Consider the following 17,631-nt stretch of genomic DNA (forward strand, 5'->3'; position numbering starts at 1 on the left):
GTATCTTTGGATTGAAATAACACTAATATTTTTGTAAAAATCCGACTCATTAGACTCGTAGTCTTGTCCCTTCTCTCCTTTTACACTCACGCAATTCGCCTTTTCTTTCGGCTTGTCGGTCAAGGGCGAAAACTGCATACACGGCTCGCCACTGAATTCGATAGACCATTCGCTGTTGAGCTAGAACAGAGCGCGGGCAACCCGTCGGGGGAGGTTGGCCCACGTCTTCTCGGGCATGGGCTCGTCGCTGGGTTCCTGGAGGCGGACGCCCGACTTGAGGTCGATGTCCTTGAGCGGCACGTACATGCTAGTGTCGCGAGAGATGACCTTCCAGAGCAGGTACAGGAAGATGACGATGGGAGCCGCGAGGTACTGGGTGAAAAAGGCCTCGGCATCGGGGGTGGCGTCAGGGGAGGGCTGATGGTTTGTTAATATACTGCTGGATCACTCAGTAATATACTGTTGGATCACTCAGGGGCTACGGAAAGACTTACGTATAGAGCGTTATAGAAGGTGGCGATGAGGCAGATGAAGTTCAGGCCCAGGCCGATGACACTACCCCAGATGCCAAGAGGCACCTTGTACGGGATCTGCTCAAGAGTGTAGCCCTGCAGCTTCCAGGCCAGACGCATGCGGATGTGGGCCAGGCAGATGGAGCCCCAAACGAAGAAGTAGGACAGACCGGAGAGGGCGAGGAGCCAGCCAAAGACGGTGCTGCTGTCGGCCGACTCGCCTATGAAGGCCAGCAGACCGAAGGCGAGCTGGATGAGGACGCACCAGATGGGCCGACCCGCCTTGTCAACATAGGCGAGGACGCGGGGGGCCATGCCACGCTCGGCCATAGCCTGCATCGTGCGGGTGGATCCAAACGTGCAAGAGTTGGCGACGCTAATGACGGAGATGGTAATGACGGCGTTGAAGATGGAGGGGAGAACGTTGATACCGGCGTCCTGGATGGCGAGGACGAAGGGAGATGCCTTGGTGTTAGCGCCAGAGGAGCCCATGAGACGGGGGTCGTTGGCGGGGACGATGAGGCCGAGGATAAAGAGGTTGACGATGTAGAAGAAGGCGATACGCCAGAAGACCTGCTTGGAGGCAGTGGGAATGGCCTTTCGAGGGTTCGTGGACTCGGCAGCAGCCAGACCGACGAGCTCGGTGCCGCCAAAAGCAAAAGCAGCAACGACGAAGACGCCAGCGAAACCGTTGAAGCCGTTCTGGAAGGCGCCCGGGTCGTGCCAGTACTTGGCACCGAGATAGCCCTTGTCACCGACGCCGCCGCAGTTGATGACGATGCCGAGAACGATGAAGCCCGTGCAAGCCGCGATCTTGATGATGGAGAGGATGAACTCGACTTCACCATAGCCGCGGACACCAAAGATTTGAATGATTGCGAGTAGGACGAGGAAGACTGTGACCCAGACACCCATGTTGATGTCGTCACGCCAGAACTTGATTGTGATACTTGCTGCGACGAGTTCGAAGGGAAGAACGGTGAGCCAAGCGATGGCATAATCCCAGCCCATGGCGAAGCCCCTGGATGTTTGTTAGTCTAGCTATGGTGAATGGGAGATGGAACGTACCAGGATGGGTCGACGAAGCGGCAGACGTAGGTGAAGAAGGCACCGTTGACCGGATAGAGGACAGCCATTTCAGCGAGGGCCTGGGTCGTGAACATCAACATGATTCCGACAATCATGTAGCCGATGACCTAGAGCCTCTATGTTAGATGCGAGCCTATTCGAAATGTATGTTCTAAGCCCATACCAAAGCGGCCGGACCACCAGTTCGCAGAGCACCACCAGAACCGACGAAGAGACCTGCTCCAATAGCACCACCTATCCAGAGCGTTAGTATCTGCACAAGCGGAGCTTTGTTAGCAGTGAGACTGACCGATGGCGATCATCTGCATGTGGCGACTGCGTAGGTTGCGCTGAAGGGGCTCGCCCTTGGTGACAACGCCGACCTCCTCATCGTGGGATCCCTTATAGCCATTTTGGCTATCCATCACGGGATCCTTGGCGTAGTGCTTCTCGTCGTCGACGACGGGTTGGGAAGACATGACGGCGAACCGGTATCAGATGATGCCACCTCCTCAGAATGGTTGTTGGGCACTGCGAAGAAGGACGAACCGGGCACGCTTCATCCAAGCTTTCTGGGGGTGCCAAGAGGTCCCTGATATATACCCCCTAGATCGAGCAGGTCAGCTCGTCTGAGGGCTGGGAAATGACCTCTGATACGGGACACATAGACTACCGACTACCACAGGGCCCCGTAGTCTGCAAAGAGCATTCCCAGGACCATGGGGACAGGCCATTCTACTCCCCCGGGTTCGCCGCTGCGTTAGTCCCCTTGGGACTGTTACGCTCACGCGCGGCAGGATGATTCGTACGGACTAGACCCTTGACACGTCGAATGGGGAACGAAGGTAGACGAGACAAGCTTTCGTCCACGATAAGACCAAAGCTCATTCCCCCAGGTACACTAGAAACCAATACAGTGGTCCCGGGCGACGGGGGAGCCAGGCCTGGGGTGGTCCCATTGTCACCCGGCGCGGCATGCGTATGGCTAGACAAGGACATGGGATGAAGTTGAGGTTAGCTTCATTCGGCCAAAGATACCACAACGACCCAAAGAATGGCGATGGTGGTGGCAGCTCGTTTGGTGTTTGGGGTTAGGTGGAGGGGAGCGTCGCCGACTGGGTCAAGTCGGCATGATATCTTGGCTTTCTCGGCGATACTCTGGGGTGTCTCTTCCCCCGGCGCACCTCCACCTCTTCCAACAGGCCGGCCATCCCCTGCTCTATGCCCCTGCTCGTTGATAAGACTGCTGGCTCACTGATGCGCACTTGCACGGCAGCAGAGTTTAGTTACAGATAAGGCAGGTGTTGAAGGTTCGGGTTTTACACGAAAGTAATGTCGGAAGAACTGCTTCTGCGTGTTTGATACCTGGTCTTATCCAAATTTTGCCCTCATCTTTGCAGTCTGGGCTTTGCGTGATGTAATATTTGGGAGAAGTAGAGACGAGACGAACGCTGTCTTTCTTTCCTTCTCCCGTTTTATTACTTTTGATAGATGGGGTTGACGCAGCGTCCGGGTTCATGCTGAGAGTGACAAAATGGCGGCGTTGGTGTCTAGTAAGGAAAGGGTTAGATGCTCCGAAGGTCTCAAAGAGTCGCACCCGGGGGCGATAACGCTCAGCACGCGATGCCCAGTGCGCCGACGACGCCTCCCGGGTGGCCGCCACTATCTGGGATAATTGCCGCATGCTAGACGCTGGTCCTTCTTCGATTTGTTCTAGAATGCTGCTCGGTGGCGTGCGGCAGGACTTCTGAAGGGGGGCGGGAAGGAATGGACGGTTGGTGGTGGTTGAATTGCGGATGGCCGCGTAGCGTCCCCGATGCAAACTGACATGGCGCCATGATCTGACTCGGGGCAACCTGGCTAGCAAGCGTACTCAACTACCTCTGATTGTAATTTGGAATCCATTTGACAGGCGGTGGGGAGACAGACTATCGAGAGTGCTAAAGGCAACAACAGACTGGGAGCTTGTCCTCGATCTTCCGTCAATTGCGACTGAGGGGATCGTCACATGAAGTCCTCAATTCCCCGCTGCGCCGAGAGAAACCAAGCTTTTGCAGCAATACGGGTCTGATACAATCATTGGCTCGATCCAGGGCCAAGAGGCCGGGGGATCTGTAGTCGCTCTTGGCCTCTAGTGCTTCTCCCAACGTCCATCCACCGCCCCCAACGTCGCCCGAGAGACTTGTTCCAGACTTGGTGCTTCCTCTATGGGTGGTATTACTCAACACCCCCCTTGCCGAGATGCCGCGACCATGAGTGTCTGCCCAAGCGAGCCACCTGAACAGAAGGATGAAGCGTAATGTTATGTTCGGGTTCCCATGTACACCCTCATCCGGAATAGGAATGTGATTTTACTCAGAATTCGCTCGCCAGCCCGCTGCTTTGATTACTATGCCCATGACCTCGTGGAACGATGGCCTCGCAAAGATGCGGGGAAGTTGTAGTCATGATATTGTTTTCCCGTCTGTCCAGGCATATGCCTGTTCGTCGAATTTCGAACAGAACCAGGTTGAACAGAACCAGGTTGGTGGAACCGTTGATCTATGCGCGATTCCCACCGACTGAATAGACGCTCGGTTGCCGGAAGAAATACAACGAGAGCAATAGCGGACAAATCAATTTCTTCAACTATCTCCTATCAGGGCTAAAGATTGATCTGCTGATAGCTATTCCCTGCTATCGCAGAGCTCGGACTCGTCGACAGGTGAACCCCCGCGCGTCAGCGTGACAACCGGCTGCGCGTACGCACTGCAGCCGGGCGTCAAGAAGCGCCGGAATGCTACCTGTTTGCTTCGCCTGCGACTCTTCTCGCCTTGCCGAAGAAGCTTCGCATTCAGCTCTCACACCTTCAGCTCGAGACCAAGCAAGCAGGCGAACGGCAGCATAAATTCGCATTATCCCGACATCCAGCTCGTCCTCACACACACTAGAACTCTTCTAGTGACCTTCTAGCTGCCGCAATTTGCATACCGCCATCCCTCGTGAACACATGCTCACGATGCAAACAGACTGATATTTCACTGGGCCCCTGGGTAATCGGGCAAGAACGCTGGCGAGCCGATATTAGTGGCCGAAGCTACAATGCCAAGTCCAGTAATACGTCTTTCCAAAGCAACAGACATGGATGAAGCATCTCAGCCCAACGTAGGCAGTGGGGCGAATGTGTAACCCTCGAGCTGGGGCGTTTGCAGCGGTTGGATATGCCCTTGCTGATACCGAACAAACCAGACGGCGTCAGGGTTGATCACTTCCAACGCTTGGCATGCCTCATGGTTCTTCTCGAGGTCGTCTGCCAAAAGCTCCAGGAACTCATCGAAGATTGCTTCCTCAATGCGAACATGAGACGCAATTGCTATCAACAGGCGGTTAGCAGCCTCCCAGATCTGTGCTGCCTGAGAAAATTTGCCTAGTCCGCCGGATACCGAGCTGGTGGCCACGTCAAGAGATTGTTGGCCCAGCAGATCGTTGCCAGAGCGGATGGGGATGATGATTCCCTGACTCGCAGACGCTGCCGTATTGCCTGACTTGTTGGTATCTTGATAAGACCTGCTCTGATTCTGGAAGCGGCGTGCTTCCGTCTTTTTGGCCCTGCACCATTTGCCCAGCCCGTCCCACCATTCTGTCTTGATTCTGGAGCTCAAAAAGTCTCCAGCAGTGGCGCATAGCATAGACAGAGTGTCGCACGCTGAGATGGCTACGAAAGCTTCCTGATCGTACATTCTGCTTTTGACAACCGGCCAGACGGCATTGATGAGGGGCAAGAACGAGTCCTCGTCGCCCGAGAGTGCAGGAGACACGGTCGTCAAGAGGTCCAGCAAAGATTTGCGCAGGGTAGGACTGGGAGAGGTAAGGTAATGCTGGGTCAAGGTTGTGATCTTTTCGAGAAGCGCGTAGGTCGGCGTCTTTGGTGGTTTCTCCTTGTCAATCTGGCTATCCGCCTCATCCACATCCTCGGGGCCTTTGTCTCCTTGGATCTTTTCCGGACCCCAAGGCTGTTGCGGATGCGATGAATTGAATTCTTCCACGTCTGCATCTTCCTCTGCTCTCTTCTCCCGTTCTTGTCGCCTTCTCAGCAAGTTGATAATATCGGCGATCGTGGTGGGCTTGGCGGCGACTTTCTTGTGGCTGTCAGGGCCATTCTGTCGGCCTTCGAGTAGGAGTTTGTCTGATTTTGCGCCTTGGGTGACGACCTCTTTGAGGACTGAAAATAGGCTCTCCACGAAGATGGGATACCCGTGGTAGTTGTCCAATGCCGCAAAAATGGACGCCACCACGTCATCTAGATATGGAAGCAGTCGCGGACCAGTCAAGCTAGTCATCATCACCAAGACCTTCGTGGACGCCGGTGTAATGTCCAACGTGTTGAGACGTAAAGAAACTGAATTGATCATGTAGTCGGCATTCTCGATGACGAGGTCGGACACGCTCTTGTACCCACAGGAAGCGGCCAGAATGTTCAGTGTTGTAATAGCGTGACCTCTCAGCCGATCACTTGTCGAGCCCAAAAATGTCGTGATGGGGTATAGTACGTCAATGAGCTCTGGCCTGAAGGCTTCTCCTGATCTTGACGCAGCAAACGCAGTGACCTCGAGTGCGGTTGCCTCCAACCTCCAGTCTAATTCAGATAGCTCTGAGTGGGAGTCAAGAACCATAACAGCAGAGGTGTACAGTTCCTGGAAGACCGCATCGGCCTCGTCGCCTGCCGGATTTAGCGAAGAGAAGTCCAGCAGGTCGTCCAAGTCGCCAGAGCGCGACAGGGCCGCTTTGAGAAGCTCGAAGCTCAGCCAGATTGAAGCTGTCTGTGCATCGCCAGTTGCATCTCGAGCGAAGTCCAACATCTCCGCTGCAATTTTGGCTTGCTGTGATGCTGGTCCGACTTGAGACAACAAATCGAGCATCGATGATCGCGTGCCTACCTGGCTGTCTTGAGATAACAGAACGTTCTGATACTGCTTGGAACTCGCTTCTGCCTTGGCAATATCTTGGCTATACCACGAAGAATCCGCTGAAACCAGATCCATAACTTTGCCTTGTTTGGTATCGCTCACGAGAGAGGTTACGCTATCTCTCAGGGCCGCGGCGATGGACTCATCAAGAAGCGACGAATCCAGCTGAAGGCTGCTCACCATGGACATTCCCTTTCTTAAATTCTGGATGGCAGCTTGTTTGTTCAACTCGTCAGCGGATTGCATGATCCTAGGAAAGCTTGTGATCCAATTGTAGCATGTGACCTTGACAATTTCTCCGATCTCAGGGTACAAGATTGCCAGGTCATGTAAACTCGTTGCCAAAAGTGACTGGACTTGGTCGGCTGGAGATAGAACCATTGCTGTTTCAACAAGAATTGAAGCGCAATTTTCTAGCGAGGTATGACACTCGTCAAGAAGGCCGAGTGACAATGCTAGTAGTGCCTCGTGTACATCCTCGGAGTCGTGATTGCGTAGCTTTAATACAGTTGCCATGGCCAGCTTGACTTGAGAAGCGGTTGCATTGAGCCACGATGAGCTCAATATCTGTGCTTTCTCCGCCTGGGACTGTTCCTGAGGGTTCGGTTTGGCGACTATGCTTCGAGTCTTGACATCGCCTAGAACCTGTATTAGAACCAGTTTCAAGCATTGAACTGACGCCACGAGGGCACGAGTCTTTTCTCTCTGGGGCTTGGCAAGAAGTTTTGTCAACGAGGAGACAACGCCGGGAAGGAACGAAGCTAGAGCAGCATGGTCCCTGATACCGGTGTAGAAGCAGCTGAGGGTTCGGAGGGCTTCGAGCTGAATCGCCGACGTCCTTCCGTTATTAACGCAGTCGAGAAGAATAGTGATGGTATGTCCAAGAGTAGGCACCATTTTCTCTTCGGTTAGGGCCGCCGCGGCCTTGACGGACGACCCGGTCACCGTGATTAGGGCGGTCAAAGCCCTCAACGATTCAAGCTCGGTCTCCTCGGGAAGATCGCGTATTTCTTCCCTGCCCGGAACTCCTCCAATGACGAAAGTGAGCAGGATCAGAAGTTGTTGCATGATGTCGGGCGAGATGTTTGACTTCCAGCCGTGGATGATGATGATGGTCAAACACTTGATTGAGAGTTCCACAAGGCGCTTGGGGTATTTGTCCTGATTTCTAAATATATGGGAGAGCGGGAAGAAAACGTAATCAGCGAGTTTCTCGTCCATGACTGTGGAATCTCTGTTGATTTGGTCATTGAGAATGCAGAAAAGTTCGGTGGCCAGTTCTGTGAGGCGCTGAAAGGATGATGGTCCCTCCGGAGGCCGGATGGCCAACTGGCTGATCGAAACACAGCATGGCTTGAGCTATGAGTACGTATTAGCCCCTTGATCGCGGAAGTATTTACGGGTGCGAACCTGTTGGAAGAACTCATTTCGGGCCGGGGTCGAGTTTCCGGAGGCGGTCGCCATGATGAGGATATTTCATCACAGTCAGGAAACGATGCCTCGGTTCCTGCACTCCAGGGCTTCCTAACTTATCAATCTCTGAGAGAGCTCCTCATATAATCAAGTGACCGAATGAAGGTAGTTGGGCGCGCATGAATATGTGGATGTAGTTGGGATGCGAGCCGCATTGTGCTCTTGAAGCTTAGTGATGTTTCGCAGTTCAGGTTGGGAGACGATGATAGAAGCAAACACAGGATGCGAAGCAGGCGGGCCAATCGGGAGGCTGCCATGTGGGGCATTCCCAGTCAGGTAGGCATCCATCAGTGGCCACTGCGTTTTCAGCGCCCTGTAAGAACATTGGAAGCTCCACTAAGGCACCTAGGGAAATCCAAGGTATTTAGGTGCCTAAGTACCTACATCAACACGACACATCTCATTGCAAGTCTTGCGGTTTTGACTGGCTGTGTTGTTTTCCATAAGAGCTCCTGATTTATCTTGTGATATCCTATTCAAATTTTGCACAGGCCATGGCTTCAGGAACGTTCTCTTGCGTCGTGCACCCTTACGACTCACTAACTTCCAACGCCACCGCCTACGAGATAGGGCCGTCAGGCTCGAATGCCATAATCTTTGTTGGCGGCCTCGGAGATGGGCCTCACACCGTTTCTTATACTCAAACTATAGCCAGGAACCTTGAGGCCAAGAGTCTGGACTGGTCTGTCTTCGAGATCAGGATGAGGAGCTCGTTTACGGGGTACGGTTATTCGAGCCTGAAGAATGATGTCGAGGACATTTCGGCCCTCGTAAGATATCTCCGAGGTATCGGAAAGAAGAAGATTGTCCTCATGGGACACTCGACCGGGTGCCAGGTGCGCAGGCCATCTTGAGATTGATAACAGTCGAAACTTCAGCTCACGTCTTTAGGATTCCGTCGAATACACCAAGCACAAGGAGGATCCCGTCGACGGGTTCATCCTCCAGGGCCCGGCATCAGACAGAGAGAGTATTGCCGACTTCATCACACCGGAGCTGTACAAGAAGGGCGTGGATCTTGCAGAGAAAATGATTGCAGAGGGTAAGGCGGGCGAGGCCATGCCTACAGACCACCTGCCGTCCTTGTTTGATACGCCCATCACGGCATACCGTTGGCATGCGCTGGCGGCCAAGGGGTAAGCCACCACCCAACTTTTGGTGACGGTCGATGCTGACTTATCCCAGGGGCGATGATGACTACTTCTCATCTGATCTCGACGAGTCCTTCGTGTCTTCGGTCTGGCAGAGGTTCGAGCAACCGGTGATGGCTCTGCACTCGGCCGAAGATGAGTTCGTCCCGGCCAAAATCGACAAGCAAGCTCTTATCGACTCGTGGAAGACGACGAGCGCAAAAGTGCACCATTTGAGCGGGGTGATCCCAGGAGCAAGCCATGCTGTGAAGCAGGCAGAGGCCCAGAAATGGTTGGCAGGCCGCGTGATGGAGTTCATCCAGCAAATGTGAAATCAGGAACAGCTTTGTCTGGTTTAACTGGGCTGGCCAGATCGGCGACTAAGTGGCTCGCAAACTTTGCCTCGGCGGCCGCCCAAAAGAGTGAATGTATACCAATATACCTCTTAGAACATAGAAGGAATTCAAGGATGAATACGCGTCAACTTGATCTTCTAGGTTGAACTTCTTCGCCGGTAGTAGGACCTTGTTCTACTTTGCTAGGTACCTGGGCAGTGTAATAAGCGAGGTCGGCGATAGGCAGGCGTGTTCGTGTCCCGAGACCCACTTACTCGGGCAGAGGTAGCGGCGATGCTCAATGCAGGTCGCCGACCCCAAGAACTGCCCTGGTTGATTATGCGATCGCGGGCGCTGCGAATACTTAATCCCTTGGGAGCTCATGCCCGTCAACATCCACAGACTACACACACTACCTAAATCGATCATCGAAAAGTCAAAGCTCACCTTTTACAAACTACAACTGACCATCACCGTCGATCATTGGCACTACAACATTTCTACCTCCAGCTTTCCCCCGTCCTTCAACATGTGTTTCGGAGTCACTTGCTCGACTTGCTGTAAGTTCGACCCAAGAACTCCAACCCCATTCAGCAACTCATAGGCTAACAGCCAGCTAGCAAAGGCAACCTGGCGTGGTTGCGGCCAGCACATCCCCTCGGCTCTGAGCGGCGTCCCCGAGGACCAGTGGTGCACATGCACGCCCAAGGTCACGGTCAACGGCAAGGAGTACCCGCCGGCAGGCTCAGTATCGATTCCTGGTATGTCTTGGCTGAGCAGCTTGTTTGGCGGAGGCAGTTCAAATGACAAGGCAAAGCAGGAATCTAAGAGGCGGGGAGAGCTATGATGACGGGCTGTATCACGATAGGGCTCCAAGGCGAGATGAACGGTGTACAACAGTGGGCGGCTGAGGCGAGTTGAGGCGTTGCATGGTAGATGGTGAATGGGTGAGGGCAGGCATAGATTTTGGAGTTGAGCCTGTATAACTTTATGAGGCTACAGAATGCATCCTCTTTAGGCCAACAAGTGAGGGTGTTAAAGCGAATGTATGGTCCGTTGCCAGAATCAAAGTGGCAGGGTGGGGGATGGAGGGGTTGTCATTGCGATCAATGTCGGGTGCCCCTCACGTCTCCATTTTGGGGCTCTAGTGGGTACCGGTTACCTAAAACGCCATGCCTGCGCTTGGTCATTTACGAATAGAAACGCGCTGATTGAACAGCACCTATCGTCGCCGGCCCGGAGCTGATAAGAGGTCCCGGCGTCACTCGAGCTCCGGTCCATGAATCACGGCGCCTTTGTTTCCTGTTGGAGGCACCTTTTCCTCTTTCTTCCAGCACCCTGGCCGTCCCTTCGGATCCCTTGGAGGCAAGACTTCATCATGCTGCTTCTGTCACCCGTCGTCCTCGGAGCGGCCTCCGTTGTCCTCACCCTTGTCTACCTCGCCCGCTGTGTTTCTTCCCCGTTATGGAGACTGCCCGGCCCGAGGGCATCCGCCTTCACCTCCTTACTTCTGAAATGGCATGAGTGGCACGCCCAAAGGACCAAGTATATACACCGCCTCCACGAGGAATACGGCCCCGTCGTCCGTATAGCGCCGAACGAGGTGGCTTTTACCTCCTACGATGCTGTCAAGGAGATATACTGTTCTGGGGGCAGCGGGTATGACAAGACGGAGTTCTATAACCTATTCAGAGTATATGGTCGGAGGTAGGAGCAAAGCAGTATTTTTTCCCAGGCGGTCTCCCTGTCTCACAAACGTCTAGGACAATGTTCACCACTCTGAAAAAGGAAGATGTATGGCCCCAGAATCCCCCCGTCGAAGGATTAGAGACTTATCGAGTGTGCGACACAGCACGCCAAGCGTAAGAGAATCATCGCAGACCGCTACGCCAACAGCAACGTGCTGCGCCCGGCGCCCTTAAGTGGCATCCAGGAAAGGTCTCTTAACTTCATCAAGCGATGCGAGGCCTCTGTGGGCAATAGCCATGACATTTTTGTGAGTGATCGAGCAACGGCGGCCGTCGCCGCGCGCAGCAGTGTGCTCACACCGGTGTAGATGAGCCTGCACTCATACGCCTGCGATTGCGTCACACATCACCTATTCCATCCGTACGGCACAAACTGCCTCCAAGACACCGCGGACGAGGAGATGATGCACCAGGTCGCCGCCGACGACAGCCTGCAGAACCGTCTCATTCAGCACTACAGCCCTGCCCTGCACAAGGCTTTATCTGGGGTGCTGTACGCCTTTGCCAAGCCTCGTGAGACGCCTCTCGCGGACAACTTTGTGATGGAGTCGAGCAGGCAGCCCGACCCGGCGCCGTTCACCCTGCTGAGCCGTCTGCACGAGAAGTCGAGCGACTTGGACCAGACCGACAAGGCGGGAGAGAATCTGGATCACATGGCGGCCGGCATCGATACCACGGGCGACGGGTTGTGTTTTCTCATGTGGGAGCTCTCGCAGCCCAGGTCCATGCAATTCCAGGAGAAATTGCAGCGGGAACTGCGGGAGAACCCCGGGGTCTCGTTTGATAAGCTGCCATTCCTGGATGCTGTAGTGCAGGAGGGGCTCAGAGTCTTCCCCGCCATCCCCATGTCCCTTCCCCGGTATGTGCCCCAGGGTGGTCGCACAATTGACGGGCACTTCATCCCGGAGAAGGCCATCGTGAGCTGCCAGGCGTACTCGGTTCATCGGATCAACAGCGACGTCTTTCCCCGGCCAGAGTTGTTTGATCCTGGCCGATGGATGGGGCCGGCGGGGGATGCGGAGAGGAAACGATTGATGTTTGCATTTGCCAACGGTGGCCGGGGTTGCGTAGGAAAGCAGTGAGTTTTTCCCTGGTGTGCAGCGCATACTTCATTCACCCTTCCCCTCGACTGAGAGACTGATTCTTGACCGTGTAGCCTGGCACTGGCCGAGATGAAAATTCTCCTGTCGGACATTTATTCTCGTTACACGACACTTCCTGAGACATCCATGACGGCCGAATCGATGGCCATGTCTGACCAGCTCATCTCGTCACGACCCCTGGGCCAGAGGTGTTTGCTGCAGTTTGTTCCTATTGCCGAGAAACGAGAGTGATCGGCGCATGGTTTAGATGGAACTTGTCCTGGACAGGTTTGAAAGAGATAGCAAGGCCGGGGCGAGGTTCAGGAGATCATGGCTGGGCGTTTTGTTCCTGTTGGCGCTGGAGGGCTTCGACAGACACCAAATATGTCGCGTGGAGGCTGAGGGATGTAGAAAGGGCAGAAGATGAGTAAGACGACTTGGCCCGCCCCGATCCGACTACATACTGGTGCCACCTCTCAGCAATGCTTCGGCTTAGAGAATCTGGCCTGATTTTTCAAGCGGTTACGTGGACGACTGCAAACTTCAGATAGGTATAGATGCGTCGGTCCAGATGACTTGCAGGACAGAATCTCATCAGTTCGCAAGTAAGTTTCACTGGCTCGGATTTACTCCGTACTCGCCGGTGTATTCGTGTGCGAGCCTGGGAATCGAGGCGGGGGCGAACCCAGCGGCTGCAGAAAATAGGTACAACACTACCTAGGTAGGTAGCGCGGTCCCCTGATAGCGGAGGTGACAGATGGGTTGCCCTGGAATTGAAAGATTTATTTTTGTTTCTGCGCCGCAACCCAGATGAGAAAGCAACGAAGAGATCCTTCCATTTGCATCCGAAGCAGCGTCAGCATCCGTTTCCCTTGCCGGCCTTGCCCTCCCTACCGTCCACACTGTGACACTCTGCGTGCGATTTGCGCTTGCTGAGGCGTGGACGGCCATTGATTGGCCTGTGCCTGCGGCGGGGCTGTCGCAGTTTCCGGTGAGATGGCCCGCGGGAAGTCAAGCTGCTGGTGGGCAGTTGTCAGTGTTTCAACGTCCCGTCCATCGATGGGAAACCAGAAACCCCTTCATGTCCAATCGCATAGGTATTCGCGCACAGGGCATGTCCCAGGCGAGGGAAGAACGAGCAGGGCAGGGAGCAATATAGCCCGCAATTGTGAGATTCTTTCGTATGCTTGCGTGCTTGAGCCCAACTCAAGGTTCGTGTGATTATTTTATTATCGTCATTCGTCATGTAGTCCGTCTCTTAGAATCCCGTTGACGGGTGTAACGATGGGGCAAGTGCATCCTGGTGTCGCATAGTAGAGGCTGCCCGCAATTACAACTTTGCTCTCTCGACCCTCTCCTGTTCAGCCCATGATTTGTTGATGCGGACATTTTGATAAAACCGCCATGCCCCAATGGCTGCCGCCGCGGGAGGGCATGCCAGAAGCAGCCAATTCCACCAAATGGGACTCGATGCCTGTACCTGACGAATGGCCTCGGCGATATCCCTCTTGAGATCATCCTTGGTTCCGTCATTCCAGAGCACAACTCCCTTGCCTGGACCTCGCGCCTCGCATCTCTTCGCCTTGAGCCTTACGTCGGTCTGACTTAGCACACGATTCTGAGCGTCCTCGGCAGAAAGATGGGGATCACGAGCTCTGAGTCGCTGCATCTGCACCTCGGGGTCCTTGACGGCAACGACGAAGACGGTTCCGCAGATGCGGTCAAGCCCGCTCTCAAAAAGAAGGGGCACATCCAATAGGACGGCCCAGTGACCGCGGATGTAGGCCCGGAAGATGGCTTTATACATGGCCCCGCGGACGGCCGGGTGAACGATGCCGTTGAGGACAGCGCGGTCACGTTTTCGCTCCTCCGTGTTGCCAAAGACGCGGCGGCCAAGGGCAGGCCGGTCGAGAGGACGTCCTTTGCCAGTGGGTCCATTTTCGGGCATCGTGTCGGAGACCGGCATGAGGAGATCCGGAGTCGTCGGGAGGAAGTAATTCACAATGGCGGCGTATCCTTTTGTCCCCGGCTCGACGACCTCCCTGGCGAGGATGTCGGCGTCGATAAGTGGAATGGAGTAAGGAGCATTAGAGAGGACGGAGGAGACGGTGGATTTCCCCGTTGCGATTGATCCCGTCAGGCCGATGAAAAGCATCTTGAGTACGTGCGTGTTCCTGGTTGACAGTCTCTTAACTTCTCTGTGATTGTTTTGATTGCTCTGCCGCAGTTGATGTAGTTGATGAGTGGAAGCTCAGCACTGCAACGTTGAGGTTGATGATGGCGACAGTGAGAAGTGGACTGACTGTGGCCGAGGTACAACGCGGCGCGTTCGCTTAGTGTGCGGTGGTGCTGCATGCACCCTGGTTCACATTCTGGGCACTGGTTTGAGGTGGGACACTCGATGATACCCACTGGGTGAGTCTGGGACACTGATGTTGTATCTGTACTGGTACGCAGAATGCTGAGTACACTATGGCGGGGGCGGACGTGGGGCAAACAACGACTACGACGACGACGCTCCAAGGACATATTCTGTTGGACATTACGCCACCATTGGCTTTGTTGGACTTGGGCTGTAAGACGGGAGAAAGGAAGGGAGCGTGAGGGCCATTGAGGGAGGGAGGCTTAATTGCGAGAGGCTCGCCGAGACGGGCGAACCACGCTGTCAGGCTTCAGACTTGCCGTCTACGCCGTCCAGTGCCGTCTGTACCTTCTGAGGCCAAAGAAGGTGCGGCTGGTAGATACATTGGCGCCCTGTGCCTCTAAGAGACAGGGTACATGAGGGAGGGGCAGAGCTAAATGCGCCATCACAAGGCGTACCAGTGAATCAAGTGCTTGTTCTGCGTGGTAAGGCGGCGGCAAGGTTGGGCCCCATTATTAAGGGATTTTATTGTCCATGTGTCTCCGAACTTCCTGACACTGACTCTTCCTCTCCCTCACTGCTCCTCCCGCACACACTCCACTCCGGTCTTTTTTCAAAACTCTGCACTCACTGCCCACCTCAGTCAACTCCGTGTCTCCTCTTTCCCGCACACAAAAACCACGCAAAATCCTGACCTCCACTCGGAGATACCTCTCTTCATCTCGCGAAAAAGACATATCTTCTGCAACAGCAGTCCCACCGTCTGCTTCTGCTCCTGCTTCGGCAATCCCATCCTACTCTAGCGCCGCTCGCGGTTTCGCACACAAAAACTTTTGCACAAGAAGAAATCGCCACCACCACCCAACAACAACACATCACCAGCATTCACCAGCAGCATCCTCTCTCCTCGTATCGTTCGACCGCCGAGTCCCCGATCCTCGCGAGAGTTGAACATAACCCAACACCCTCACGCGGTACAAACCACATAGCAGTTTATGTATCAGCACGACAAGACCACCGTCTTCAGACACTTCGTCCCCAAGCTGCAATCATTTCGCATAGCGCGGAAACCTTGTAGCCCCAACATCAGTTCAGTCGGCTGAAGTCCACTTCCCAGAGGATTCTATGAATTATCGACAGCAAAGACGATCCAGTCTCGCTTTACCCTATGTCCATCGATCCACCCGCTGAGCATTGAGTCCGCCTTCTTGCTCCCTTCCAGCTTCCCAACAACTACCGATTCGACCGATACTACTCCGACGAATCACGCCTTCTTCATGCCCCTCGTCCGCTCGACAGCCCAGCATCACTACCAGCTTCGCTTCCTGAGCCTTACCACGCTATCCTAATCTCCAAGAAAATAACAACTACAACCTTCTACTACCAAAGGCCTTCAGCCGTCTCAATAACAATACCGCAATCATGGCTTCTCTCGTCAACGTTCGTCGCGATGTCAAGGACGCTTTCTATCGCTACAAGATGGAAAAGCTCGTCACCAAGATCGAGGGCAAGGGCAACGGTATCAAGACCGTCATTGTTAACCTGAGCAGCGTTGCTCAGTCTCTTGCCCGTCCTGGCGCCTACGTTATCAAGTACTTTGGCTTCGAGCTGGGCGCCCAGACAAACGTCGACCCCGCTGACGACCGCTGGATCATCAACGGTTCTCACAACGCCGCTAAGCTGCAAGACCACCTTGACGGCTTCATCAACAAGTTCGTTCTCTGCAAGAAGTGCAAGAACCCCGAGACCGACGTCAACATCAAGGACGGACGTATTCTGCTCGACTGCAAGGCGTGTGGTCAGCGTTCCGAAGTTGACCTGCGCCTGAAGCTCAGCAGTTACATCCTGAAGAACCAGCCGAAGAAGGGCAAGAAGGACAAGGCCGAGCGCAAGGCAGCTCGCCGCGCCAAGGCTAATGGTGCCAAAGAGAACGGCCAGAATGGCCACGGAAGCGGAAGCGGCGGCGAGGGCTCCGATCACGGATCCAACGACGCCGACGACCAGGACGCTGGCAGTGATGACGAGCTGGAGAAGATGAAGAAGGAAGCCCCTGAGCTCGATGACAACGAGACGGCTGAGCACGAGTGGGCCGTGGACATGAGCGAGGAGGCTGTGAAGGCCCGTCAGGCCCAGCTGCCCGGTGAGTTCAAGCAGAAGCTCAACATCGGCGATGATGAGGATGAGGATGGCGAGGGCGGTGGCAACACTGTCTATGACGAGTTCGGCACTTGGATCCAGGACCAGGCCACCGCTAAGGGCGGTGTTGACAACGTCGACTCCATTGACATCTTCGTCAAGGCCAAGGAGCTTGGCATCGAGACCAAGCACCGCTCCGTCCTCGTCCTGGTTCAGACCATCTTCGACGAGAACATTCTCGCCCAGATTCCCAAGCGTTCCGGCATGATGAAGCAGGTATGTGGACATGATCTTCGAGGCTTGGTATTTGCAGATACGCTAACACGCACTGTAGTTTGTCACTTCTGACCGCCACGAGAAGGCTCTGCTTGGTGGCACCGAGCGCCTTATTGGCAGCCTCGGCAAGGAGCACCCCGAGCTGTACACTCAGATTGTCAAGATCCTGCAGCTGTACTACAACTTCGACCTGCTCAGCGAGGAGGTCGCCATCAAGTGGGGCAGCAAGGCCAGTAAGAAGTACGTCGATGTCGCCACCTCCAAGAAGGTCCGCAAGGCCGCCGAGCCCTTCATCAAGTGGCTCGAGGAGGCCGAGGAGGAGGAGTCCAGCGACGAGGAGTAAACGGGAGGTTATGTGTCGGATATCACTCGTTTTCTTACAGTACAGTCAAGGCTGGCGTCAGCAGGTGGCCCTGCCCACTGTTTTTGCTCACCAGCTTCGCTCATTGGCTTTTCTGCCTCGTACACTCAGTCTTCACTTTCCAGATGCTAGGCATCCGGCGATTTCGTCGGTTTGTCTAGCATTCACTGTTCCTAGGTAGCGCATCCTGTAGGCCTGAATT

General features: G+C 54.6%; 7 protein-coding genes across 7 annotated transcripts; 4 read left to right on the forward strand and 3 right to left on the reverse strand.

The window, feature by feature from the left end:
• Window positions 1-180: 180 nt before the first annotated feature.
• On the reverse strand, window positions 181-2,059 carry COL26b_005641 (uncharacterized protein; the record flags this gene model as incomplete). Its single annotated transcript, XM_053178481.1, has 5 exons — window positions 181-417; window positions 495-1,533; window positions 1,581-1,708; window positions 1,765-1,835; window positions 1,891-2,059. The coding sequence occupies 5 exons, from the start codon at window positions 2,057-2,059 to the stop codon at window positions 181-183; spliced, it is 1,644 nt and encodes a 547-aa protein (XP_053037492.1).
• A 2,655-nt stretch (window positions 2,060-4,714) lies between these two features.
• Window positions 4,715-7,990, reverse strand: COL26b_005642 (uncharacterized protein; the record flags this gene model as incomplete). Its single annotated transcript, XM_053178482.1, has 2 exons — window positions 4,715-7,885; window positions 7,937-7,990. The coding sequence occupies 2 exons, from the start codon at window positions 7,988-7,990 to the stop codon at window positions 4,715-4,717; spliced, it is 3,225 nt and encodes a 1,074-aa protein (XP_053037493.1).
• Window positions 7,991-8,493: 503 nt separating this feature from the next.
• COL26b_005643 (uncharacterized protein) lies at window positions 8,494-9,461 on the forward strand (the record flags this gene model as incomplete). Its single annotated transcript, XM_053178483.1, has 3 exons — window positions 8,494-8,835; window positions 8,891-9,135; window positions 9,185-9,461. 3 exons carry the CDS (start codon window positions 8,494-8,496, stop codon window positions 9,459-9,461), a joined length of 864 nt encoding a protein of 287 aa, XP_053037494.1.
• Window positions 9,462-9,993: 532 nt separating this feature from the next.
• COL26b_005644 (uncharacterized protein) lies at window positions 9,994-10,311 on the forward strand (the record flags this gene model as incomplete). The annotated part of the gene is made up of 2 exons (XM_053178484.1): window positions 9,994-10,005; window positions 10,081-10,311. 2 exons carry the CDS (start codon window positions 9,994-9,996, stop codon window positions 10,309-10,311), a joined length of 243 nt encoding a protein of 80 aa, XP_053037495.1.
• A 531-nt stretch (window positions 10,312-10,842) lies between these two features.
• COL26b_005645 (uncharacterized protein) lies at window positions 10,843-12,546 on the forward strand (the record flags this gene model as incomplete). The annotated part of the gene is made up of 4 exons (XM_053178485.1): window positions 10,843-11,157; window positions 11,317-11,460; window positions 11,521-12,290; window positions 12,369-12,546. The coding sequence occupies 4 exons, from the start codon at window positions 10,843-10,845 to the stop codon at window positions 12,544-12,546; spliced, it is 1,407 nt and encodes a 468-aa protein (XP_053037496.1).
• A 1,078-nt stretch (window positions 12,547-13,624) lies between these two features.
• Window positions 13,625-14,449, reverse strand: COL26b_005646 (uncharacterized protein; the record flags this gene model as incomplete). The annotated part of the gene is made up of 1 exon (XM_053178486.1): window positions 13,625-14,449. One exon carries the CDS (start codon window positions 14,447-14,449, stop codon window positions 13,625-13,627), a length of 825 nt encoding a protein of 274 aa, XP_053037497.1.
• Window positions 14,450-16,078: 1,629 nt separating this feature from the next.
• COL26b_005647 (uncharacterized protein) lies at window positions 16,079-17,411 on the forward strand (the record flags this gene model as incomplete). Its single annotated transcript, XM_053178487.1, has 2 exons — window positions 16,079-17,068; window positions 17,127-17,411. The coding sequence occupies 2 exons, from the start codon at window positions 16,079-16,081 to the stop codon at window positions 17,409-17,411; spliced, it is 1,275 nt and encodes a 424-aa protein (XP_053037498.1).
• Window positions 17,412-17,631: the final 220 nt, after the last annotated feature.

The sequence above is a fragment of the Colletotrichum chrysophilum genome, assembly GCF_026319265.1.
Source record: "Colletotrichum chrysophilum strain AFK26 chromosome Unknown scaffold_39, whole genome shotgun sequence".
Taxonomy (NCBI): domain Eukaryota; kingdom Fungi; phylum Ascomycota; class Sordariomycetes; order Glomerellales; family Glomerellaceae; genus Colletotrichum; species Colletotrichum chrysophilum.